Source organism: Tamandua tetradactyla, chromosome 6 (assembly GCF_023851605.1).
Source record: "Tamandua tetradactyla isolate mTamTet1 chromosome 6, mTamTet1.pri, whole genome shotgun sequence".
In the NCBI taxonomy this organism is placed as follows: domain Eukaryota; kingdom Metazoa; phylum Chordata; class Mammalia; order Pilosa; family Myrmecophagidae; genus Tamandua; species Tamandua tetradactyla.
This window is the reverse complement of record NC_135332.1, coordinates 74,709,194-74,734,299: the sequence shown is the minus strand read 5'-3', so window position 1 is coordinate 74,734,299 and position 25,106 is coordinate 74,709,194. Positions and strand designations below refer to the sequence as shown.

Below are 25,106 nucleotides of genomic sequence, written 5' to 3'. Positions count from 1 at the left end.
CCAGCGCGACCCCGCCCACCCGACCCGGTCTAGGCCAATGAGCACTCGGGGCGGGGACAGGGCAGCCAATCGGAGCCCGCGGGGGCGGGCCCGCGCCGCCCACGGCGCAGGTGCACGCGCGGCTTCCGCGTTGCCGGCGGCCGAGCCCGCGTTCACGAGACGAGGCGGGCCAGGAGGCCGCGCGGGCACTGGCGGAGAGTCGGGCTTGTAGTTTCCGGGGCGCTCGGCCCGGCCGCGGCGGTCGCCGGGCCTGGCGGATCGTATGCCCCGGGAAGCGCGGCGAGGGTCGCCCCTCTTACTCGGCGTCGAGACTCCGTCCAGCTCCGACTCTTCGCAGCGGTTGAGAAGGTCCCGACCTAACGGGGCGGGGCAGAGGCGGGGCTCTCGCCTGCGGCCGGCCGCCATGGCCGCCCCGGGGCGCGTCACGTAGGCGCCGCGCGGTTCGGCGGCAGTGCGCAGGCGCGGGCGCGTCGGGGCCGGGGACCGCGTGAACAGAGAGCCGAAGCACGAGGGGGAAATTTAAACGGGGTTGCTTGACGTTTTCCTCCATTCAATACAAACAGTTTTCCGGAGTATGATGATTTGATCCCTCACATTTTTACAAAGCAAAGGATGTTGGTTCTATAAGAAATGTACTTCAGTTAAACAAAATTTGTTGCTACTATTGCCTGGCTATAATGGAAATGATGAGATTTTCTTTGTGAACTATAAACATTATAAAATCAGTGCATGCTCTTTTCAGGAACGTCAAAAAGTGAGAGACAAGAGAACATGAGTTCAGTGGAAGATAAGAAAAGCAATCTGTGGTTGTCTTTGTGAAATAACAAAGGTTCCCAGGAATCCCATTAGACCCTTCCTTTTTTTTCTTCAAAACTGAAGTGGCAGACAGCCTTCTCATCTCTTTTTGGAGGTCGTAGAGGTCAGATAGTAAAGGCATTCCAGGTTTCAGTCACCCCACTAGCATTTTTTTAAATTTTTTCTTCATTAAAAGGGTGTTATTTATAGAGTTTTTTGTTCCTACAGCTTTTTACAAACATCTAATTCCTGGCTTTCAGATTAACCCTCTGGATTACTCAAAGCATGTCAGTCTCTCTTAGAAACTGTCCCCCTTCAATTTTCTGCAAGAATAAAATGATAATTTCAGCCTGTCATTTCTATATGGTTTTGCTAGTGTTTCAAAAACAACCATAACACCATTACTATGCTTGAAAAAATAAATTGCAATTGCTTAGTTTCATCAATTTTATTTTGAAATAAAAATATTTGTTGGGATATTTCAAAATTTTTATTTTGAAATAATTTGAGGCTTATTTAGAAGTTGCAATAATAGCATTCCCATTCTTATGTGCTTTTTCTTGTTGTTGTTGCTTTATTTTATCTGGCCGACCCAAATTCATCTTAGCATGTCATTAAAAAGAAATAGGTCCTTAGAAACAGATACGAAGGCAGAAGAGAGAGGTGTGGAGAAGAGTGTAGAAAGGAAGACCATGAGTAAAGGTAAAAAAAGGAAAATTAGAAGGACATATAAAAGCCAAAAGGCAAAATGGTAGAGGAGGGTAGTGCCCCGGCAGTAATAACACTGATGTTGATGGATTAAGCTTCCCAATTGGGGGACATGGACTGGCAGAATGGATTAGGGAACGGGACCCATCTACATGCTGTCTCTACTCAAAGGACATGAGGGCAAGGACACAAATGGACATTTGCACACCAATGTTTATAGCAGCATTATTTACAATTACCAAGAGATGGAAACAGCCAAAATGTCCATCAACAGACGGGTGGCTAAACAAACCATGACATATACATATGATGGAACATTATGCAGCTGTAAGGCAGAATAAAGTTATGAAGTACGTAACTACATGGATGGGCCTTAAGGACATTATGCTGAGTGAGATTAGCCAAAAACAAAAGGACAAATACTGTACGGTCTCACTGATATGAACTAACATTAGTGAATAAACTTGGAGAATTTCATTGGTTACAGAGACCATCAGGAGATAGAAATAGGGAAAGATATTGGATAATTGGAGCTGAAGGGATACAGATTGTGCAACAGGACTAAATGTAAAAACTCAGAAATGGACAGCACAATACTACCTAGCTGTAATACAATTATGTTAAAACATTGAATGAAGCTGAATGTGAGAATGATAGAGGGAGGAGGGTTGGAAGCACAAATGAAATCAGAAAGAAAGCTAGACGATAAAGATTGAAATGGTATAATCTAGGAATGCCTAGAGTGTATAACGACAGTGACTAAATGTACAAATTTAAAAAATGTTTTTGCATGAGGAAGAACAAAGGAACGTCATTACTGCAGGGTGCTGAAAATAAATGGTAATATTTTAAAATTTCAACTTCTGTGTGAGACTAAAGCAAAAAATGTTTATTTGGTACAAAATTTATATTTTGACTAGTGCATTTCCTAATATAACTTATGTAGATAGCTTGGTTGAACAACATAAGTACATGGAACCTCGGGTAGGACGTGAGATTTTGTTGGTTTGTCCAGAGTGATTTGATCAGTGAGCGGAAAAGTATTTGCAAAGTCCCCTTTGGGGAATGGTGAGAACGGGGAGAAATTCAACTTCCACAAGTTGAATTCTTGATATTCTCACAAGCAGTGTGGACAACCAAAGCTATAGGCTGAGCCCCCAGTCTTGGGTGTTGTTCATATGAAACTTAACCCAACAAAGGATAGGTCAAGTCTACTTAAAATTAGGCCTAAGAGTCACCCCCACGAGAACCTCTTTTGTTGCTCAGATGTGGCCTCTCTCTCCAGCCAACACAACAAGCAAACTCACCACCCTCCCCCTGTCTACGTGGGACGTGACTCCCAGGGATGTGGACCTTCCTGGCAACGTGGGACAGAAATCTGAGAATGAGCTGGGAATCAGCATCTAGGGATTGAGAAAATCCTCTCAACCAAAAGGGGAAGAGTGAAATGAGACAAAGTGTCAATGGCCGAGAGATTCCAAACAGAGTCGAAAGGTTATCCTGGAGGTTATTCTTACCCATTAAGTAGATATCACCTTGTTATCCAAGAGGAAATGGAGAGGCTAGAGGGAACTGCCTGAAAATGTACAGCTGTGTTCCAGTAGCCATGTTTCTTGATGATGATTGTATAATGGTATAGCTTTCACAGTGTGACTGTGTGATTGTGAAAATCTTGTGTCTGATGCTCCTTTTATCTACCTTGTCAACAGATGAGTAGAACATATGGAATAAAAATAAATAATAGGGGGAACAAATGTTAAAATAAATTTAGTTTGAAATGCTAGTGATTAATGAAAGGGAAGAGTAAGGGGTATGGTGTGTATAGTTTTTTTTTCTGTTTTTGTTTTATTTTTCTGTTGTCTTCATTTCTTTTTCTGAATCGATGCAAATGTTCTAAGAAATTATGATGATGATGAATATGCAAGTATGTGATATTATGAATGACTGATTATATATGTAGAGTAGAATGATCACATATTAAGAATGTTTGTGTTTCTTTCCCGTAATTTTTTTTAATTAATAACAAAATTAAAAAAAAAAAAAAAAGAAATAGGTTTTTTCCCTGTAGGGTTCCCCACTGTGGTCAACTGCATCTCTGTGGGGTCCTTTAGCATATCCCTTTGTATTTGGAAGCTCCTGTAAATAGGTCCTTGGATAACTCTAGAAGTTTGATCAGATTCAGAATCAAGGTGTTTAGCAAGAGTACTTCATAGATGATGTATAATTCCATGAGGAGATTCTGTTACCTAAATGTTGTCTTGTGCTCTTAGCAGCCATTGATGAAATTGTCTAGATCCATTGTAGGTCATGAAAGTGATGTTTAAATTCTACCATTTCTCACATAGCGTTATAAATCCATGGATTTAAAAACCTGATGATTTTCAATTCATTGTAATTTTTCTTACTGATGCTCAAATAATCCTTTTTTTTTTTTTTAAAGTAGTGTGAATCTCTTATTTAGGTTCCTGAATTCTTTTGACAAGAACTAACGGTCTTTAGTATCTTCTTTCTTTCTGATACATTTCCTTATAAATTTCTTGCTTCAGACTTGGAATTAGTATTTCTCCAAAAATCATGATGCCTTTAGAATGAATTGGTATTGAAAAAACAGAAAACGGGTACTAGAGTTGCTCATTGCTATTGGGTTGGTCATTTTTTCTAGGACCTTTCAGCAAACAGTACTAGGAAACATAACACATGCAAAATATAACATAAGTTCATATAGGTTTTTCTAATTCAAAATCAAGAATACAGGAATCTTATTTAGCCTCATTGAAATTATATCTGTGACTCCTTTCTCCTGTACTGAAATTTCAATTTCTCCATGGCACCTACATAATTATTCATCTCCTTTATCTCATATTACCCACATAACAGGCTCAGACTAACAATGCTAACGATGCTAACAATGCTAACTCTACTATCCATTTCAAAAAATATGGATATATATATATATATATATTTACACCCCCATACATACCCTTCTTAATCTATGGCATAAAACACATACTTTCTCAACCCTGCTTTTCTCAATCAAATATATATGGATGAGCGCATTCTATAGTAATATAAAGATACTCATTCCTTTTCATAGCTGCATAGCACTCCATCATGAGGGTTGTATGTATTTGTCAGGGTCCAATCAGAAGACAGAACCCACACAACAACTTAAACGGGGGGAGTTTAATATAAAGATTTATTAACTATAAGTCAATTCGCACGTGGAGAGACATTAAGACTAGGAGAAATGTGAAGACTGTAGGAACAGCAGAAATAAGGAGCTGCCACCTCTTCCCCTCAATCTCTTTACCACCAGTTCTTCAATGAAGAACTCCATCCCACCGCCTGGGGTTTTGTTGGAGACTTTGTTGGAGAGGGCTCAGCTGTGACTCACTGGTTGGCAAATAAATCACTGTTGTTGGCAGAAGTTGCTGAAAATCTGCCCTCCAGCGTGCTAGGGAAAAATGGCACAAGAGGTGTCTCACCAGAGGCACTTTGCTACCAATAGCCAGGAGGGCACCAGGGGAAGCTGCTGGACACTGGGTGCTGCTGGCTGACGGGCACCAAAGAGGCTGGATGCCACAGAAGCCCTGTGTGCTTCAAGAGTCCGCAGAGCAAAGCTGGGCAGAACCAGGGACCAAGAGGGCCTCTTCCTGCAATGTCTCTGCAGTGCCCTCTACTGACAAAGCTTCACACTGCTACAGGAGAAAATGAAGCACTCAGATCCATCTTCACAGAGCAGACAATGAAGGATGAATTTGGAGCTGAGATAAAATATAATGATAATTGGCACAACATATGCATTTTATTCAAGTAATCCTCTATTAGTGGTTAGTGTGTTTATTTCCAGTCTTTTGCTATTACCAATATTCAGCAGGACTTTTAACAAAATCAGATATAACTTGTTCAACTTAACATTTGTAGAATGCTTGTGTCTTTATTTTTAAATAGCAAATAGTCTAGCAGGAAAGGTGAAATTGTGTAAATAACTATAATGCAAAGTAGAATTTGCTGGATATCAATAACTGAGATGTCAGTTTGTCCTATTTAAATTCCAACACACAAAATTCTAGTTGCAGTAATCAGGAAGGACTTAAAGGAGGTTCTGACAATTAAAATAGACCTTAAAAACAGTGTACAACCTTAACAGTGAAGTAGGCCATTTCAAAAAGATGCAACATAAGCTGAAGCATTAGGTCAGGGAAGCTCTAGTGTTCAGGCAGAGCATAGTTTTGTGGCAGCTTAGAGCAGTGGTTCTCAAAGAGTGGTCCCAGGAACAGCAAATTCTCAGAGCCCCACCCAATACATAGTACATTTGAAACTCTGCGAACAAGGTCCTCCAATCTGTGTTTTAGCAAGCCCTCCAGGAGATTCGGACAGATACTAAAGGACAGATACTAAAGTTTGAGTATCACATGCATTGAGTATCTGAAGAAACTATAACAGTTATCTCCAAATTTTCTGAGCATGTACCTATCGATAAAACTCATGAGTTTTTGCAGACCAGTGTATGAGTATGCATTTATAAAACTATGTTATGCACAATTGTATTAATATTTATATAAATTACAAAAAGGTATAAAAAGATAAAAACAAATATAAATCCAGCACCCCACAGTCATCCTGGCAATCTCACTTTGGAGACCACTGCAGTGGGCAGTGGTTGTGTGGTAGAGACTCTCCAGTTCCAGGTAGGGTCCTTCCTCTTCTATCTGGCTGGAAATTGAAAAGTGATCTGGGAAGGCTGTTCTTCAGCTATTTAGCAGCAAAAATCAGTGAAAATTTAGTAGAGTGAGGAAGAGAGGACACTTAGTAGGCCCTGACAAGCTGTTCCTGTGGAATAAAATGTCTCCGACTACATCCTTCCTTCCTAAAGATTGGGCCAAGTTAATAACAGAAAAAATGCCATCTGTGGGGTTTACAAACATGCGTGAATGTTTCGTTTTCCCAGCTACACTGAAGGTTTTCTAAGTCAAGGATCCAGACATGCTCATCTGCCTTTCTCTCACTGTGTGCATGAGAAATGCTAGTTATCTTCAATTTTTTTTTTTACCTCTATTTGTATCTTTATTGGAATTGCATTGAATCTACAGATCACATTAGGAGAACTGACATCTTCAGAATATTGAACCTTCCAATCCATGAACAACTCTTAGTTCTACGTCGCTCACCAAAGGGTTTACACTTTTTACTGTAAACTTCTTGCACAACTTTTGCTAGACATTTCTACGTAGATCATATTCTTTTTTTTTTTCTATGAAATGTGTGTGTTTATTTATTATAGTTTCTCTCAATAGATCATATTCTTGAAACTATTTTTACCAGCTGTTTCTGGGGTATAATTTACACATGTTTACACGCATTAAGATTTCAATAAACCGGTCACACGCGAGCAGCCGTCGACAGGACACAGGTAAGGGCAACTGGCGAATCCTCAGGCTTCCGGTTACCGACACAGATGGGCCTCGCTTGGCCCGGAAGTGGACTCCGCCCCACCTCCGCGATCCCGGAAATGAATCCCGCCCCGGAACCCTGATCCTGGAAGTGAGCACCGCCCTCTCCCATGAGCCCGGAAGTGGGTGCCGACCTGCCTGGCGAGCCCGGAAGCGAACGCCGCGGGTCCTCGCCTTCCACTTTCGCCGCGCGGCCGGGGTCCTTCGCGGCGGCACAGGTGCGCACGGCTTCTCGGTAGGACTCCTTGGTCCCCGGCTGCCCTCCGGGTGTGGCGGAGCCGTGAGGGCGGGAGGGGAGGCCGTTCCCACGGGCGCCGCGCCGGCTTTCCTAGTGGCCCCTCGAAAACGGAAGTCGGGAAGCGCGCGCGGGGCTTTCACTGGCCGGGGTCTGGGGGTGGGTGGGCTCGGCCCAGTAGACGAGAAGCGCGTCTGGCGCCGAGGAGGCGGGCAGGGCCCGGTCCCCTCGCGATGAGGAAGGCGGACGCGTGCGCGCCGCCGCTCTCTCCGCCCGGACGCCGCTCTCACGGCGGTTTGACGGGCGCGTCCCTTCCCGCGCTTGTGTCCTTTCGCGGGTTGACCGAGTGGCGGCCCGCACTCTTCGTGGAGGGCCTGCGCCCCAGCCCGCCTTGCGGCTCGCATGGGCCCCGGGGCGAGCCCCACTGACGAGGCACTGCTGTCGTGCGGCTTTCTCCTTGGGGAGGCAGCTGGAAACGGAGCAAGAGAGCTTGGCTGCAGGAAGTGACGGCGGCCCGAGGCGCCGGGGTCCGCGGGGGGCGCAGCTGTCCTGGATAACCGGGCTGGGAGGGAGGACCGGGGGCGTGGGGCGGCGGCGGGGCGAAGTCTAGGGTTAGTCTGCGTGATTTGAGCAAACGACGTGGGCCTGTCCTAGCAGCAGGCGAGCTCAGAGCGTGACTCGGACTAGCCGCGCCCTCGCGCTCCTTCCCGCTTCCTCTCGGCGGCGGACGCAGCCGGTGGGGCGGGTGCGACCCTCCACAGAAGAGCTTCAGGGGGAAGCAGACCCTGGGGCCGACTCCACACACTGTAGAGACCACTCACCTTGGCTAGTGGGGGTGCTGCCCTTGCGGGGGTGATGGCGGAGGGGCGGGCCCTGAGATGGCCAGGGCCAAGGAGGGGCAGGTGGCGGGCTTGAGGGGCCTCATGGCTGGCATCTGTCCCCGCAGCCTCGGCCTTCTGCGCGGCGCCCCCAGACCGCAGAGATGTACATGCAGGTGGAGGTGCGCACGGGCTCCCGCCTGCATTTGAGGAGGGCACCTGGCATCAGGTCCTGGTCGCTCCTGGTCGGTAAGGATTTATTTCTCTAAGAAACAAAAGAAACACTGACTTTGGAAGAAGAATAAAAATGAAATGAAAAATTCCTTGTTTTACTACCCCCGGAATACAGCCACTATTTTTTTTTTATTAATTAAAAAAATTAACAAAACATTAAGATATTCCATTCTACATATACAATCAGTAATTCTTAATATCACATAGCTGCATATTCATAATTTCTTAGAACATTTGCATTGATTTAGAAATAGAAATAAAAAGGCAACAGAAAAAGAAATAAAATGATAACAGAGAAAAAAAGATTATACATACCATACCCCTTACCCCTTGCTTTCATTTGCCACTAGCATTTCAAACTAAATTTATTTTAACATTTGTTCCCCCTATTTATTTTTATTCCATATGTTCTACTCTTTTGTTGGTATAGTAGATAAAAGGAGCATCAGACACAAGGTTTTCACATTCACAGAGTCACATTGTGAAAGCTGTATCATTGTTCAATCATCATTAAGAAACATGGCTACTGGAACACAGCTCTACATTTTCAGGCAGTTCCCTCCAGCCTCCCCACTACATCTTGAACAACAAGGTGATATCTACTTAATGCATAAGAATAACCTCCAGGATAACCTCTTGACTCTGTTTGAAATCTCTCAGCCATTGACACTTAGTCTCATTTCACTCTTCCCCTTTGATCAAGAAGGTTCTCTCAATCCCTTGATGTTAATTCTCAGCTCATTCTAGGGTTTTTCTCAGTCCCTTGATGCTGAGTCTCAGCTCATTCCAGAATCTCTGTCCCACGTTGCCAGGAAGGTCCACACCCCTGGGAGTCATGTCCCACGCAGAGAGGGGGAGGGTGGTGAGACTACTCATTGTGTTGGCTGGAGAGAGAGGCCACATTTTGTTTCTTCGTATGCTTTTCAGTTTTTCCTGTATTCATGTTTTACAAACAAGGCATCTCTCTTTGCCACTTATCTGGTCTCAGTGAGACTCTTCCCCTGCTCTCTGGGCCCCCCCATCCCGGCCCCTGCTCTGTGCTCAGTGGTTTACATCTTCAGCACCTTGTACTGGTCTGGAGCTGCCCCTCCACATACCTGCCCAGCAGGAGCTCAGGGGCAACTGTGCTGTTCCCTGCGACCCTGGCCGGGGTTCTGCTTGGCCTCCTGGCTGCCATATGTCTGTCCTTGTTCCGCACCTGAGCACCAGGCCCTGCCTTGGACGTTTTCAGGGGTGCTTGTGGAGGCCAGTATCAGGGTTTCAGATGAATTTCTTAGCTGTCCCCCCACTTCTGAATCCCAGGCTTTCCTCTTCCATCCTGCCCCCACCCCTCCATCCCGTCTGCAGCCACCCCTGGCAAGGGGAAGGGCCTGTTTGCCTGGGGCTGTGGTCCTGGGGCCAAGGCATGTGAGAGCCCTGGAGCCAGCACCGCTGGGTCAGGGAGGAGGTAGGACCCTGGGTGGACAGCCAGACAGAGGCTCTCATTCTCTTTTCCAGGAATCCTGTCTATTGGCCTGGCTGCTGCCTACTACAGTGGAGGTAAAGGGCCTGGTTCTTGACTTGCCCAGCTGTTCGGAAAATAGCGAAAAGAAGGGGAAACTGTCCCTCATGACCCTCGGGGACCCCGCCACAGTGCAGCAGTGGCCTGGAGTGGCCAGCATGTCTGTTCTCAGGCGCGGGTACCCGACCTGGGCTGCCTGCTGCTTTGGCCTCATATAGATAAGCGTTTTCCTGTGTCATGAATGTTCTCCTAAAAGCTACTCTTTAACATCTGCCTGGGACTCTGATACAGGGTGAACCCACACTGGACACTGCCTCCTATTAGCGTTCCTAGCTTTCCACCACCACACCCCATGCCACCTGATTGCCCCTGGACAAGTACCTGGGAGGGCGGGCATCCCGCTTGATGGAGCAGGCACAGCAGTGCTGCAGATCTGGCAGACGGGTCAGATCCAGCCAGCTCTCTGCCAGGATGGCTGTGGTGTGGGCGGAGGTGCTGGGGAGGGACAGCCTCCTAGTGGACACCTTTGCTGGGTCCCCAAACCTACCAGCAGCCTCTGCTTGCTCTGCAGATAGCCTAGGCTGGAAGCTCTTCTACATCACCGGCTGCCTGTTTGTGGCAGTGCAGAACCTGGAGGACTGGGAGGTAAGGGCAGGGGCAGCAGGCTGGGCTGTGGGGACCTCGAGGAGGGCAGGGGCTGTTTGGAGCTTGAGCTGTGTGGCTCTGTGGCCCTCCTGGCCTCTGGTGGGAACCAAAACTGAAGGGAGGCTCCCTGGACGCTTACCCCCCAGTCCCTGGGCCTGAAACTTCTGACTTGGCACAGCAGTTCCCTCAGCTGGACTTGCTTGCTCTGCCTGACCAGCCTCGCCTTTCCAGGTCTGGTTGTGGGCAGCAGGGCCTCGGTGACCAGGACCATTGCCAGCTGAGAAACTTTCTAAGGTTGTTGTTCCCCTTATAAACATGTCATGAGTTACTCATGACATCTTTTTTTTGTATGCTGTGTGGTGGGGTCAGCATTTCATTCTTTTTCCATGTGACTAGTTATTACAGCACCATTTGTGGAATTTTTTTGGCTGGGGTCAGGGGAAAGGGTGCATGGGCTGGCCATTGAACTTGGGTGTCCTGCATGGCAGGTGAGAATTCTACCACTGAACTACCCTTGCAATCCCTCCTCATGACTTTTTGACCCAGATTGTGTATTCCTGGAGCACTCCTCACCCAGAGCGGGGGTAGGTGCAGGCTTCCTTCTCACCCTTGGTCCCCACCTGAGCCTTTTGCTAAAGGGCTGGCCCCAAGTGCTGCTCTGACCTCTGACCTCCATGCCCTAATCAGTGACCTTAGTGGTCAGGTGTGGAGGAGCCGCTGACTTCAGCAGCTGAGCCCGTGTCTTTTTATCCACCACCACCCCCTGATCTCCAAGGATACAAGAGGGACTCGGGTTCTGGAATGTTTGCCTCCCACAGCAGCATGGGTGGGTGGGTTTCAGGGTAAGGGGCTCTGCCTGGGGTTGGCAGTGGGGGGGTGCAAACCCTCCACAAGCCTTGGCTGTTGGGGTGGTGGGTGTGTTGGTGTGTGCATTGGCATGTCTGCTCACAGCTCTGTGCCTTTCAGGAAGCCGTTTTCAACAAGAACACTGGGAAAGGCGTTTTGAAGACATTCAGCTTGTACAAGAAGTTGCTGACTTTCTGCAGAGCCGGCCACGACCAAGGTCAGGACTCCACCGGCACCCTGAGTGGTGGGTGTGAGAAGGCTGATCACCACGGGTCAGTCATTGTGGGCTGGTCATAGCGGGTCAGTCCCCGTGGGCTGGTTGGAGCCTGGGTGGGCTTTCCAGTGGGGGTGACTGACGAGAGTCCTGAACTGAGCAGAGCCCCTGCCTCGGGGTAGGAAGGACATTGTGGTGGGCGGGTGCCTGTGAGTACGTCTTGGGCACCCCTAGCCCCTCGGAGATGGCTACAGGATGGGCGGCGGGTGGGGCCGTGGGGCTTTGTGCATGGGTGAGGCTGCTGGAGACTAGGGTGTCCCCGGAACCCAAGGAGGTGGTTTCTCTGCAGCTGCCCCGAGACCTGCTGGGACTCCCCCATGCCTCAGTGACCGGCTTTTAAGGACCACCCAGATGCCCCTCACACAGATGAGCAGCCAGGGCTTCCCTTAGCACTCAGACCTGGCTGGCTGTGAACAGATATCGTTACTGCAAGATACCCAAGACCAGGGATGGGGCTGTCCTCTGTGCTGTGGGACCATCTGTCCACCTCTCTCCTGTGGGGATGTCCATGTGGCCCTGTCCTCTGTCAGAAAACAGCAGGCAGGCAAGCAGTGCTGGGGCCATGCGGTCGCTCACCCCCCACCTCCCCACCCTGCAGCGGTGGTTTTGCTGAACGACATCCGTGATGTGAATGTGGAAGAGGAGAAAGTACGGTATTTCGGAAAGGGCTACGTGGTCGTGCTCCGGTTTGCAACTGGCTTCTCCCATCCCCTCACCCAGAGCGCAGTGATGGGCCAGCGCAGGTAGGGGGCAGGCCCTGTCTCTTGGAGTGGGGGGTGGGGCAGGGCACACACAGATGGCACCCTACTCTGAGCCCCTATTGCGCTGGGACCGGGCCTGGCCATGGCTGCTGCGTCTGTCAGGCAGCCTTCCTGACTGCCCACTTGTAGAGCAGTGGGAGAGAGGAGGAGAGTTTGTAGGACACAGTGGTACTAGCAGGAGGGTTACAAGCTGTTGGGGATCAGCCCAGTGGGGGGATGCAGGACATCAGACTGTCCTGGGGGGCAGAGAACCCGCTGGGCGTTGATGAGGATGGGGCCCAGGATGGAGGCTCCAGGGACTGCTGGGAGTGGGAGGGCTCCCTGTTGCACTGGGGTCACCTGCTTTTCTCGGGTGGCCCTGTCCCAGTGACGTGGAAGCTGTTGCCAAGCTCATTGCCGGCTTCCTGGAGTTGCATGGCCCGGAGAGTCCCACGGACCCGTCCCAGAGCAGTGGCAGCGACACTGATGAGCCTGGGCACCAGAGTTGATGGCCGGAGGCAGGGACTCCCTGACACGCCTGCGGGGACTTCATCTTGAAAGCCCACCCTGGCCTCCAGCATCCTGAAGAGTGGTGCCCCCAATGGGGGTCCAGGATCTCTCCCTTCAGTGCAGCAGTTAGGGACCCTTTCCCTCTGGCCGTCTGCACCCCAGGGCTGGCCTGTCTGCTTTCTGCCTGTGCACTGTTGCCCTCCACATAGGAGGGGTTGGAAGCCTCAGCACAAGAGCTACAGATGGCTGCTGCCTCCCTGGGTGCCAGGGGAGAGGCAGCTGACCTCCAGAACATTCCAGAGCCTCTAGAATCTACTCCAGGATCAGGCATTGAGGCCCTGGCTCAGGTCCAGTGGCTTGTGCGTGACAATGCTGTTGGTGAATGGACAGGGCCTTGGCCCATTGCCTCCGAGTAGAGGGGCGCCTGGGCCCGTGTGCTGGCTGAATGGGTGCATGGGGGAGGCCCTGCGTCTGGCAGGTTCCTGCAGGTCCAGGCCGTGTCAGCTTTCTAGTTTGTCTGGAGCCCTGTGGTTGAATGCCTGAACCCACAAGAGGTTCTTGTGCCTCCAGACACAGGGGCCCTTCCAACTTGGCGTCCCTTGGCCACAGGGGCCCTGTGTGGCACAGCCTCCAAGAGTTGCTTGCTCGAAGCAGGCCCCTGGCCTGGGGGCTCTTCCCGGCCCCTGGGACCCAGCTCCTGACTGCTAGCGTGGGTGTATGTCACCTTCACTCCACTCGTCGCACGCCTGGGTTTTCTGGACTGCAGGATCCCAGCCAGGCCACCCGCTCTTCTCCAGAAGGCTATTGATGAGAAAAGACGTCACCTTTTCAAGCATTTCAAAAACTTAAAGCAGTATTTAGAAACGGGAGCTTTCACATGAAGACCCAGCTTCCCAGCTTCTCCTGGACAATGGGCAGACATTCTGGATGGGAGGTGTGGCCTGGAGCTCACAGCTGCCCCGAGCTGGGCATGGGTGCCTGGGTTGCTGACCCATACCTGGCACTCTGGCTTGCTCCCCAGGTGCTTCCCACACCAGGCCTTTCCTGAGCCTCGCACCCCAGCGCTCCCTTGTTGGGGTGACTGCTGCCCCCACAGCTCTAAGCGGGGGTGCCCGCTCCCTGTGTGGGACCTCATGAGGCTCCCTGGGGGCAGGTAGGTGTGGGGAGCTGTGTCACCCCCACCAAAAGGTCTAAGGCTGCTCTCCTTGGCTGTTTGCCCTGACTTCCTGGGGCGCTTGGGCTGGTGGTCAGGATTGAGCCTAGGGAGGCAGGAGAGGTCCTCAGATTGATGGGCTCGTGGGGTGGCAGCAGGCCAGGCAGCCTACAGCTGGGTCCAACCCGTCTTGAGCCTCTCACCTGGGGTCTGCCTGGTGCCTGGGTTGAGAGTGGGGAGGTGCGTGGTGCGTTCATCCCCAAGGGCTGCATACTGGGTCAGGCTTGTTTCTGGACGCTTTGCTCCAGGGCCCAGGACACAAAGGAAGGGATCCAAAGGCAACAGAAAGAACAGCTTGCAAACTTACTAGCCTCATTCTTTTTATTTCTCAGTAAAATTTTTCAATACAGCATAACATGGCTTCTGAAGTCCTTCCCTTCAATGCCATCTACCCCGTGGGGCCAGGCTGGCCTCCGAGGCAGCTCTGCAGGATGGGGGAGGGGCAGCCCAGTGCCCCCACCTCCCCCAATGCTGCGTTCCCCTTTAGGGGCCTGGGGCTGGCTCGAGGCTGGTGGGGAGGGGGGCAGCCGCTGCAGCCGCTTCATCCAGGTCCCTGAGCAACTGCTGCAGCTCCCTGAGGCTGGGGCGCACGTTCTCCTCCAGCCACTCGTCCACCGCGTCGGGGTAGAAGGTGCGCTGCAGGGCGGCTTCTAGCTCCTGAGCCACGGCGTCCCACCTGGCCAGGAGACTGGGGGACAGCAACTGTGAACCCCAGGCCAGGGCCCGTGTCCACTACCTGAGTCAATGCGACCAAGTGCCTCAGTTTACTTACTGTAAACCAGGCTATTACCATGACCTTCCACGATTGTTGGGAAGAAGAATAAATGAACTTGCTGCATTTTACACCTGACCAATGGCTGGCAGTTTTTTTCTTAGCCAGACAGAAGGTTGTCTTGGGGCTTAGGCTTCAGTGCAGGGTGTGCAGAGGGGGCCGGGCCAGGCTGGCGGTCCTGTGGCACAGAGGCTCTGCAGAGCACTCAGCCCCACAGGGCCGGCCCCAGGGGCCAGGTCCCAGGCGTGCCCCCTGGCCCCCCTTTCAGGCTAGGCCCAGTTAAAGATGGGGCTCAGGGACTCAGCACCAAGGGATTGAGAAAACCTCGACCAAAAGGGGGAAGAGAGAAATGAGACAAAGTGTCAACGGCTGAGAGATTCCAAACAGAGTCAAGAGGTTATGGAGGTTATTCTTATGCATTATACAGATACCACCTGTTTAGTTAAGGCGTAACAGAGAGGCTGGAGGGAACTGCCTGAAAATGTAGAGCTGTGTTCCGGTAGCCATGTTTCTTGAGGATGATTGTATAATGATATAGCTTTCGCAATGTGCCTGTGTGATTGTGAAACCTTGTCTGATGCTTCTTGTATTTATTATAGACAGATGAGTAAAACGTGGATTAAAAATAAATAATGGAACAAATGTTAAAATAAATTCAGTAGATTGAAATGCCAGTGATCAATGAAAGGGAGGAGTTAAGGGGTGTGGTATGTATGAATTTTTTTCTGTTGTCTTTTTCTTTCTTTTTCTGAATTGATGCAAATGTTCTAAGAAATGATCATGATTATGAATATACAAATATGGGATGATACAAGAATGTTCGTATTGTATGTTGACTGGTTGTATTAATTAAAAAAAGAAAAGACGGGGCCTAGGGGCTGGGACTTACCTGAGGGCCTCTGGCTGAATGTGCTGGACCATGACGGGGTGGATGAGCTTCCGCCTGCGATGGAAGGGGCTGAACCAGCCTGTCACGTACCTGGGCACAAACACACACAGGTGCCTGCTGGGCTCACGGGGGCAGGGGCAGCCCCCAGGCCATTTAAAGGACACCCAAGGCACAGGAGGTTCAGAAGGGCCCTCCCAGAACGGCTCACCTATTCCCATCCAAAAGGCCGGCCACCGAGCTGCGCAGGTGCAGGCTGACTTGCGTGACGAGGGCGAGGATGTCGCTGCCAGGGAAGGAGCCGGTGCCCTCGCTGCAAGTGCCCGCATGAGGTCAGGGGTGGGTGGGGGCACGGGGGTGTGTGGGGGAGGGACCGGGAAGGAGCAGGCGCCTCGCGGCAGGAAGGTGGGGGGCTACCTCACAGAGCCGATGCTCTCCAGGCTGGGGAGGCCGAGGCAGCGTTGCACCTGCTCCTCTGCCTCTGGGGTGAGGCCCCCTGTGCACCGCAGATGGCCAGGGTCAGGGCCTGTCCTGCTGCTGCCATACGGGCTGCCCCCAGGGGACCCAAGTATGTGCATTGAGTTTTAAAAATCAGAAAAAAATGTTAGCAGGGAAGGGTGGGTGGCAGCCTCGGCTGCGCAGTGCAACGGCCCTGGGGGGTGGGGGCAGACGCACTGCTGGTTAAACAGGGTTTGGGTCTTTCTGGACCTTCCTTGCTTTTTCCACACTGTGGTTCAGAGTTAAAAATTTAAGAAAGAATGAAAAGCGGCCTGGCTTGTAGGCTGGTGGCTGCTGCCCATGCTGCAGGTGCCTCCTGCCTGAACCTGACCCCCTTGTTCCCACAGGTGGCCTGGGGTAAGGGGCACCCATCCCCAGCTGCAACGGGGCTCTCCTATAGGGTTGACTGTGTCCAGGATGCCCATCCCCTCAACATCCCAGCCTGTTGCAGGTCTAGGCTGGAAGACCTGGCCTGGCCCCACTGTCCCCACCTGACCTCCCAGCTCCCGCTGCATCTTTCTGCCGCACTGGGGCAGCAGTGGGGTCCATACCATGCAGGAGGGTCTGCAGACAGGCAGCCAGGGACGGGATTCCCACTGGGAGCAGCTCACACAGCACTGAGAAGTGGTCGTACCTACAACCCAAGAAGGGCTCACTCTTGGCTCTGCCACCTGGGCTTGCACCCCAGGCTGGCTGGCTGTCCCAGGGGTTGGCCCAGCTCTGCTTTGGACACAGGAGGGAACAAAGCACTCTGGGATTCTTTGCTGGGACTCCTTGGACCCTGAAGAATGTCCAGGGCCCCCCAGGCATCAGGTGGGCACCCCACTCACAGCCCTGCACCTCCCCTTCCACTCACCTCCTTACAACTCCTCTCTCCTCCCCAGCCTCAACCGACCCCAGCCTGGACATCCCTCCTCTGCCATTGAGGTGTTCTCCCTCCTTTCACACCATTTTCTTTTCTTCACATTAAAAAAAATTAAAGAAACAGGAGCCTGCCCCATCGGGATGGCAGAGAGAGACACGGGAGATCTGAACAACCAGCAAGAACTAGCAGAAACATTTCGCAAAGCTCCAGGAGACACCCTGCCATCTCAGGGTGGGTGCAGAATGAGAGGCCACTAGGAGCAGTGGATCCCGTGGCGCCCTGTGGCCTCACTGGCTTGGTGCAGAGCCAGCCACCAGTCCCAGTTCTGGAGGGCGTTGCTAGTCCTAAAGCAAGTTAAAATAGGGCACCTGCAGGTCCTATTCAGCTCTTAAAAGAGCTAAAGGACAACTTACTCCAAAGGAATTAATGCAACACTTCAAACTCCGTGGGATAAAAAGTTCTCCTGAAGCCCTGAAACTTCCCAAACCAGAAAAGCTTATAAACCATGAACCTGAAGAAAACTCTCAGTTAATAACAGAAAGCGTGGGGTTGCAAAGATCATTAAAAATTTGCCCAGAGACAAATTTGGATAGTGAGGGGCTGACCACAAGCACTATATTTATCTCCTTCTGGAACTATGCTAGCTAGCCATGTGAGCATCTAAGTGCAAAGGTTACTATGGAAACCTGCCACTAGCCAAAACCTTCCTATAAAGCAAGCTAACCCACCCCCTCAGTGCGCGTTTCTCCCCTGAACACATCAGTGTTTTAAATTCTTTAATGTGTACTCTTTCTTTTTAACTTTTACTACTTATTCCTACTGGCCCTCTCGCCTCTAAATTCTGGTGTTTCCAGAGGGCAGGCATGGCAGGTGGAGCTGGGCAGGATCAGCAGGTGGGGCTAGGGCAGGGGGCTCTTCTCTGAGACCATTCCTTGAGGGGGGAAGATGAGTGGGGGCTGCGCAGGCAGCTGGTTAGGCCAGCATCTGTCCCCGGGCAGGGGCTGTACGGAGGGCCAAGGCTGCCCAGGGGTGAAGGGTCTCTGGGTCTCTGAAGGCCCTGCTGTCTGGGGCTGGCCCCCTGCCCATGCTCTGTTTTCTCAGCCATTAGTGGGGAAGTGGGCACAGGTGAAGGTGCAGCCCCTTCTCCTGCAGGGCTCGTCCCCCATGGCACCTGGTGAAGGCATGGGCCTCCTGCCTACACAGGGCTCACCTGAGCAACCCCCGGAGCCCCCACTAATTTCTGGACACCCCCAAGTGTTAAGAGACTCGAAAACATGTAATGTTTTCCCTGCGACTCCTGGTCTGCTCTGGGGTGCACAGGAGACGCTCTCCATAGGGTAAGTGCTCTCTCCTCCTGCCCCCACCGCACCTCTCCCCGCCCCGCGGGACGCGCCCCCACCTCTGCCAGCCTGTGAGGACGATGCCCTGGAGGGCCCTGGCTGGCCCCCTGCGGGCCACCTGCAGCCACTGCGCGTGGTTCCGGAGGTGATGGTCCACGGGGGTCAAGGTCTGGTTGGTGCCCGTGGCCCCCTTGAAGGCGCTGGCGGCCCAGAGCCCAGGAAAGCCGCACCTGTGGTACTTCTCCATGAGGAGGACTGCAGGGAGACGAGGGGTGTTACTTCCCGCCCCAGGACATGGCCGGCTGCAAGGGCATGGGGTGCCACTGCCAGGCGGCCCTGACCAGCTCCATCCAGCCAACGAGGCCCAACTACTGCTCCGGGGAAAACGGCTGCAGACCCTGGGGCAGTCACCGCAGCAGGGCCTCCACGGGGTTAGCCAGGGCTCTGTGTGAAGCCGGGGAGGTGGGCTCAGAGGGGTGGCAGGGGCAGGGGCTCCCCATCCAGCACTGACCCTTGCTGGGCACGTCCAGGTCAGCCCCGTAGTCCCATATCACCGGCTCCACCAGCGGCGGCACGCCTGAGCCTAAAGGATGAGACGGGTCTCAGGAGTCTGCAGGACCTGAGGTCTGGGCCCCTCACTGCCAGGGTGCTCCTTGAGGGTACCTGCTTGGAAATGCTCCCTCTCCTGGAGCCCTCCAAGGGGACGCTCTGCCACCCCAAAGCTGGGCGGCTGAACCCCCCAGCTGCAGGCTTCGGGCCGGGGTCACCTTGCAGCAGAGAACACGTTTTCATTCGTTCTCACTGAACCCACGTGGCTCGTGGCGACCAGGGGACAGCGTGGCCCTCAGATGTGCTTCCTTTGGAATCTGGCCCCCCTGCCTCACTGGGTGTGTTTGTGTGTATGACACAGGCATGGGGTCCCAGGCCAAGGGGTGCACCCTGCACTCGCTGGGCCTCAGGAAGAAAGGACCCACCTCAATCCCCTCTTTATTGGGGGTCAGGGGCTGTCACCCTAGCCTCAGGCAGTATGCGGGGCACAGGGCTGACCAGGACCCAGGGGCTTTTCTCACTTCCTGGTTCCCAGCCTCTGAAGGCTGGCCACGTAGGACCCGAGGAGACATGTGTTGGGGGGACACATGGGTTATGCATGGGGGAGCATGGGGACATGTGTAGATGCATGGGGTGGGTGCACCCGTGTGGGGCTGAGGCGGCTAGAATAGAGATGTGACCACCCAGGCCGCCCCTGGACCCTTCTGCCCCACACCCCCTTCCTCCCGATCCGAGGCACGGGGCCACCTTTTGTTGCCTCAGGTAAAATCTATCACCTCCACACTCCTGTAAGACACTAAAAATGACTTTTACGGAAGGATTTTTAAAGCTGGCATTTTGCAGGAGAACATTTAAAATGCAGCAAGTTCCAAATGGACTGCCTGGAGTTATAGGCTAGGCATTGGCGTAGACTCACTGTGTCCATCTGCTCTTCCCGTAGTCAGGAGTCCCAGGGGAAGCCACACTCCCTGCCCCGCCAGCACTGGAGCCCCATCCCAGAGCCCCCTCCCAGGCACAGTCCGCCCCCCACCCCTGGTGCGGCCTTGCCCCCCTACCTGCAAGGCCGTCCTCAGGGATGTCGCGCAGCATGTCGTCCCAGAGCAGGGGCCGCGTGGTGGGGTGCCGGGCGAGCAGGTGGGCAGCCACCGCCCGCACGTGGGCCAGGCACAGCTGGGACTTGCTGCCTTGCTCCCGCTGCAGCCAGCGCCGCGAGGCCTCCCCCTCGCCCAGGTAGTAGACCTGGGAGCAGCACAGGGGACGCCGGGGCTCACAGGGCCACAGGGGGCTCGGACCCTCCCGCCCCTATGGCCTCGGGGACTCTGCCTTCCTCAAGCAGGCCTAAGCCACCACCCACGCAGGTCTAAGCCACCACTCACGTAGGCCTAAGCCACCACTCATGTAGGCCTAAGCCACCACCCAGGCTGTCTCTGATGGAAATGGTCAGTCTCTGTAGCCGAAACGTCTGCCACTCCCTGACCTTGGCCAGCCCCCCAGTTACAGGCTCTAGGAGACCTTGGCTCACCCAGCCTAGGTGGCACACACCTTCCCCAGGCCCTATGGGTGTGATCTGGGAGGAATGCGGGAAGCCGGTGGGGGGCCAGGGGCAGGGAGGTGGGTGGTCCTCAGTGGAGGAGCACACCTTCGGCTGGGGTGCCCCCAGGGGTCCTTACTTCTGAGCTGGCACTTTATGGTTCCCAAAATGAGTCCTCTGTGCCCACCATCCTATGCTGCATTTAGTTGGAAGAAAGTCACATGCTCAAACTGCTGGACCCAAGGGTCTAAGTGTGCTGTGACCAGACTGGGTGGGGCTCTCATCTGGCCTGCCAGGGCCTACGGTGGGTTGGCTGACTGCCTCAGCCTGGCCGTCCTGTCCTCTGGGAGAACTCGGGGCTGTGGGCCTCCCTAAATGGGGAGAGGGCTCCTTGGCAAACCCTGTCTTTAAGCTTTGGTACTCGGGAGATTTTTCTATTTAAAAGAACAAACTGTGCCGTGGCAGGAGGTGGCCCTGAAGTGAACAGAGAAGGAAGGTGGCAGATCTCAGGGACATGCACCTGGCCTGCAGGTGAGAGGGAAGGGCAGAGAGAGGGATGGGGAAAGAGCCACACCTCGTCACAGCCGATGTGCAGCCAGCGGGCGCCCTTGTGCTGCTCCATGACCTGGCCCAGCAGGGCCCCCACCAGCGCCAGGGACTCCGCCTCATGGGGGTTCAGGGTGTTGGGGAAAGGTGCCACCTCTCGGAGGTGGGCGAACGCCGCATGCTTCAGCACAAACTGTGGGGAGACGACAGTCAGGGAATGAGGGCAGCTCACGGGTGAGCCCTTCACCATCCTGTGCCCAGGGAGGGGGAGACCCCTGCAGCCCCCGGCCTTCACACCTGCCTAGGACAGGTTGTGTGGGCCGTGCCTCAACTCTGAGTGTCGCTGCAGTGTCGCGGGCGGGCGGGAGACGTGGGACTTGCTCCCAGCCTTGGTGGCCTATGCTGCTCGCTCTCCTGATCCCCAGGAAGTCTGCAGTGAAGCAGGGCACAGCGGGGACCTTCCATTCTGGGTGGGGTGAGTGCTGAGGCTGGGACAGGGCAAGCTCCATCTGCGCTCAGAGCTACTGAGTCAGCAGTCTTCCAGCCATGGCAAGACCTTCCCCCAAAAGCAGGTGTGGAAACAGGACAGATTTGACAAAAAAAAAAAAAAAAAAAAAAAAAAGTAGGGCTCTGGAGATCAACCAAAGGCACACAACCATTTGAAATTGTGTATTCCTAAAAACTGTTATTACTTTGGGTAAGAACAGCAGCCCTCGTGCCTGGGGTCACTCCTCTTACCCGGTTGGTAAGGTGGGCTGGCTGTCAGCACCAACGGTGCTGCTGCTGGAGGGGCGGCCCTGGTGGGGCGCCCAGGACAAAACCCACTCTTTTGCTGGCACCGTCAACAGAAGTAGCAAAGAGCAGGAAAGCAACAGAGAAGATGCACAGCTCGGCCAGCCAATGGTGCAGGCCCAGGCATGAGCAGCGCCTGGCCGAAATCTCATGGGGAGACTCCAAAAATGAGAGAGGCACAGAAGGCTGTGCACCTCTCCACACACTTTAGCTGGCGGGAGACCACACGGGCATGTGGGGAGACCTGGGAGGGCCGGCGGAAGAGAGGCTGAAACACACATGAGAGCCAGGTGGGCTTGGAGAGTCCCCAGCCACAGCCAGTCCCAGAGGCAGAGGTGGATGCTTCGAGAGCACACCTCTGCCCAAAGCCACAGCCTGCCACCAGCCATCACAAGAGAGGGTGACCTCTCAGAAGCCAGGCTGCAAAATAAAAACAAGACTAAAAACCAGAGGAGAGATATCAGGGCAAATGAAGATATCCCACAGCTTAAACCCAGGCAACTTACTACAAAACAGCAAAACAGGAGCCAATAGAAAGTGACTCTAAGTGGGCCCCCATATTAGACAAATTAGGCAAAGCTTTCAAAGCAATGATTATGAACACACTGAAAGAACTAAAGAAAACTATTCACAAAGAATTAAAGACATTTATGATATTGATTCAACAAAAGAGAATCTCATAGAGAAAGAGAAACTCTGAAAAAGAATTAGTGAATGTGAAAATAGATTAACAGAAATTATTCAATCTGAATAGCACAGAGAAAAGAAGGAAGAAAAATGAATAGCGCCTCAGAGACCTTGTGACATCAAGCATGCCAACACAAGTGCCATGGAGATCCCAGGAGAAGAGGCAAAAGAGAAGTGAGCAGAAAAATAATTTCAAGAAATGGCTAAAATCTTTACAAAGTTGATAAAAAACAATAATCGACAGATCCAAGAACCTCAACAAACCCAACATAATATAAACACAAAAAAACCCAAACTTTTATATACCACAATTGAACTGCCGAAAGCCAAACACAAAGAGAAAATCTCGAAAGCATGAAGAAAAAAAATCAGTTATATTTCTATATACTAGCAATGAACAATTCAGAAATGTAATCAAGTAAGCAATTCCATCAGCAAGGGAACCAAAAATAATAAAATATGTATCAGTAAACTGTAAAACATTTTTACTGTGAAATATATAGACAAAGAAAAGAAAGAAAAAGCAATAATTTTCAAAGTACACTTCAACAAGTAGTTATAGAACAGATTTTTCAGAGTTTGTTATGGATTATTCCAGATTTTTCCTTCTAGCTGCTCCAAAACGCCAGAGGTATATCGGTAAATTTAACAAAATAAGCGCACTGAAAACTACAAAACAATGCTGAGGGAAATTAAGCCCTCATTTATTTAATGGAGAGACATACCATGTTCATGGATTGGGAGACTTAACATTGCTACGATACCAATTCTCCCCACCTTGACCTACAGATTCAATGCAATCCTGGAGAAAACCCAACAATCATTCCGTAGAAACTGTCAGGTTGGACCGAGAATACAAAGGACCAGGAATAGCCAAAAATAATTTTGAAAAAGAACAAAGGTGGAGAACTGCCAAGAGTAATCGAGAGTTGGAGGTGAGGATACGGATGCACACACTGATTCACAGATCACAAGAGTCCAAAAACAGATCCTTACATTTACTATTAACCATCCCAGCAAAGGTGCCAAGGCAATTCAATGGAAAATGCAGAATTCTTTCAACTAATGGTGCTGGGACAATCGCAGATCTATATGCAGAAAAATGAACTTGGCCTTATCACTCACAAAAATTAAGTAAAAAAGTATCATGTGTATAAATATAAGTAAAACTATGAACCTTTCAGTAGAAAATAGAAGGAAATCATTTGACTTTGGGTTAGGTAGAGATTTCTTAGGTTTAACAAAAATAACAAAACAATAAACTGGACTTCATCAAAATTAAAGATTTTTGCTGTTCAAAAGACACCATAAAGAAAATGAAAAGATAAGCTACTGACAGAGAGAAAATATTTACAAGTCTTATATTTGATAAAGGACTTATATATAAGTCTTATAGTTCAATAAGAAGATAAAACAACCCAATTAAAAAATGGGAAAAAGATAGTTCAGACATTTCAGCAAAGAAGACCTACAAATGTCGAATGATCTCTAAAATAGTAATAATAATAATAATGCAATAATCTCTATGAAAAGATACCAATCTCATTACTCACCTGGGAATGAAAATCAGAAGCATAAGGAGACCGTCTTTCCAATGCATTGCGAAGCCACTGCAGTGGCTGTGAGACAGTGCAGCCACTGCGGGAAACAGTTTGACAATTCTTCACAAAGCCAAACAGAAATTTACCCTATGCTCTAGGGATTCCACTCCTCAGAGTTTACCCAAGAGAAACGAAAACATGTGTCCATACAAAGACCCACATGAAACTGTTTGCTGCAGCATTATTTGTGATAGTCACAAACTAGAAACAATGTGGATAAAAAGGTTCTCCAGCCACAGATGGAAAGCAACCCGGCAGTTAGAAGGAGCAAACTACTACTGAGTCACCTACATACACGGAGAAACTTCAGTAACATTATGCTCAGTGAAAGAAGCCAGCCTCAGAGACTGTATTTTGCATGACTCTACTGACACGAAATTTGTAGAAACAGCAAATCTACAGAGACAGAAAGCTGATGAGTGGTTGCCTGAGGCTGGGGCTGGGTTAGATTAAAAATGGGTGGAAGAGAACTTTGGGGGTGCGTGTATGGAAATGGTCTAAAACTAGATTGTGGAGATGATGGCACAACTGTATAAACTTATTTAAAACACTTACAGTGGGTGAATTTAATGGTGTGCAGCCTTTACCTCAGTAAGGTTAGAAACAGCTTTTATGACGGGTGTGTTTTTCTACTGGGAATTCTTAATCCACAGATGACATCAGAACGTGAGCAACCAAGAAATCCCAATTCACCTCACCCGAAAATCAACAAAATAAAGTAAAATTCTGTCCACTCCAGCTTTACTTACTAAAGCTTCCAGGATGGGGAGACAGACGAGGATGCGAGCCTGCCATGCCTGGGGTTTCTCTCTCCTATCTGCCAGCATGGAAATCCACGTCTGGGAACAACGATTTTTAATTTCCAAAGGAAAGAGTATTTTCAATACAAATACAACATCGTTTTGTTTAACTTGCATCTAAAGAGGCAAAACTGAGAGACCAGGAAACCTAGCTGATTGTAGCAAACCACCAGCTCCTAAGAAACTGAGCTACTCAGTTGAGAAGCCAATAGCTGGGAAGGCAGGGGTGCCAGTTATATGTCTTACAATCAGTGAACTGTTGGCGCC

The 25,106-nt window shown here is 51.0% G+C and overlaps 2 protein-coding genes across 10 annotated transcripts in view; one reads left to right on the top strand and one right to left on the bottom strand.

Moving 5' to 3' along the window:
- The first annotated feature begins 7,071 nt into the window (after positions 1-7,071).
- Positions 7,072-15,357, top strand: CYBC1 (cytochrome b-245 chaperone 1). Of its 2 annotated transcripts, none has more exons than XM_077166299.1 (7): positions 7,072-7,174; positions 8,138-8,258; positions 9,741-9,782; positions 10,316-10,389; positions 11,356-11,452; positions 12,108-12,252; positions 12,638-15,357. In XM_077166299.1, the coding sequence occupies exons 2-7, from the start codon at positions 8,174-8,176 to the stop codon at positions 12,756-12,758; spliced, it is 564 nt and encodes a 187-aa protein (XP_077022414.1). In that variant the 5' UTR covers positions 7,072-7,174; positions 8,138-8,173; the 3' UTR covers positions 12,759-15,357. The 2 variants fall into 2 exon arrangements, with proteins under 2 accessions (XP_077022414.1, XP_077022413.1); XM_077166298.1 differs by having other exon boundaries at positions 7,085-7,191.
- Positions 13,844-25,106, bottom strand: part of HEXD (hexosaminidase D) — a 25,398-nt gene continuing 14,135 nt past the window's right edge. For 4 of the 8 annotated variants that reach the window (XM_077166291.1, XM_077166290.1, XM_077166289.1 and 1 more), the window contains exons 6-14: positions 20,988-21,152; positions 19,938-20,121; positions 18,845-18,916; positions 18,393-18,588; positions 16,680-16,762; positions 16,048-16,126; positions 15,842-15,943; positions 15,634-15,723; positions 13,850-14,660 (exon numbers count right to left, since the gene is read on the bottom strand). In XM_077166291.1, coding sequence (XP_077022406.1) covers positions 14,456-14,660; positions 15,634-15,723; positions 15,842-15,943; positions 16,048-16,126; positions 16,680-16,762; positions 18,393-18,588; positions 18,845-18,916; positions 19,938-20,121; positions 20,988-21,152 — 1,176 coding nt within the window. In that variant the 3' untranslated portion in view covers positions 13,850-14,455. Of the gene's footprint in view, positions 14,661-15,633; positions 15,724-15,841; positions 15,944-16,047; positions 16,127-16,679; positions 16,763-18,392; positions 18,589-18,844; positions 18,917-19,937; positions 20,122-20,987; positions 21,153-25,106 lie in introns of all 8 variants that reach the window. The other 4 variants (XM_077166295.1, XM_077166293.1, XM_077166294.1 and 1 more) reach the window with 2 other exon arrangements.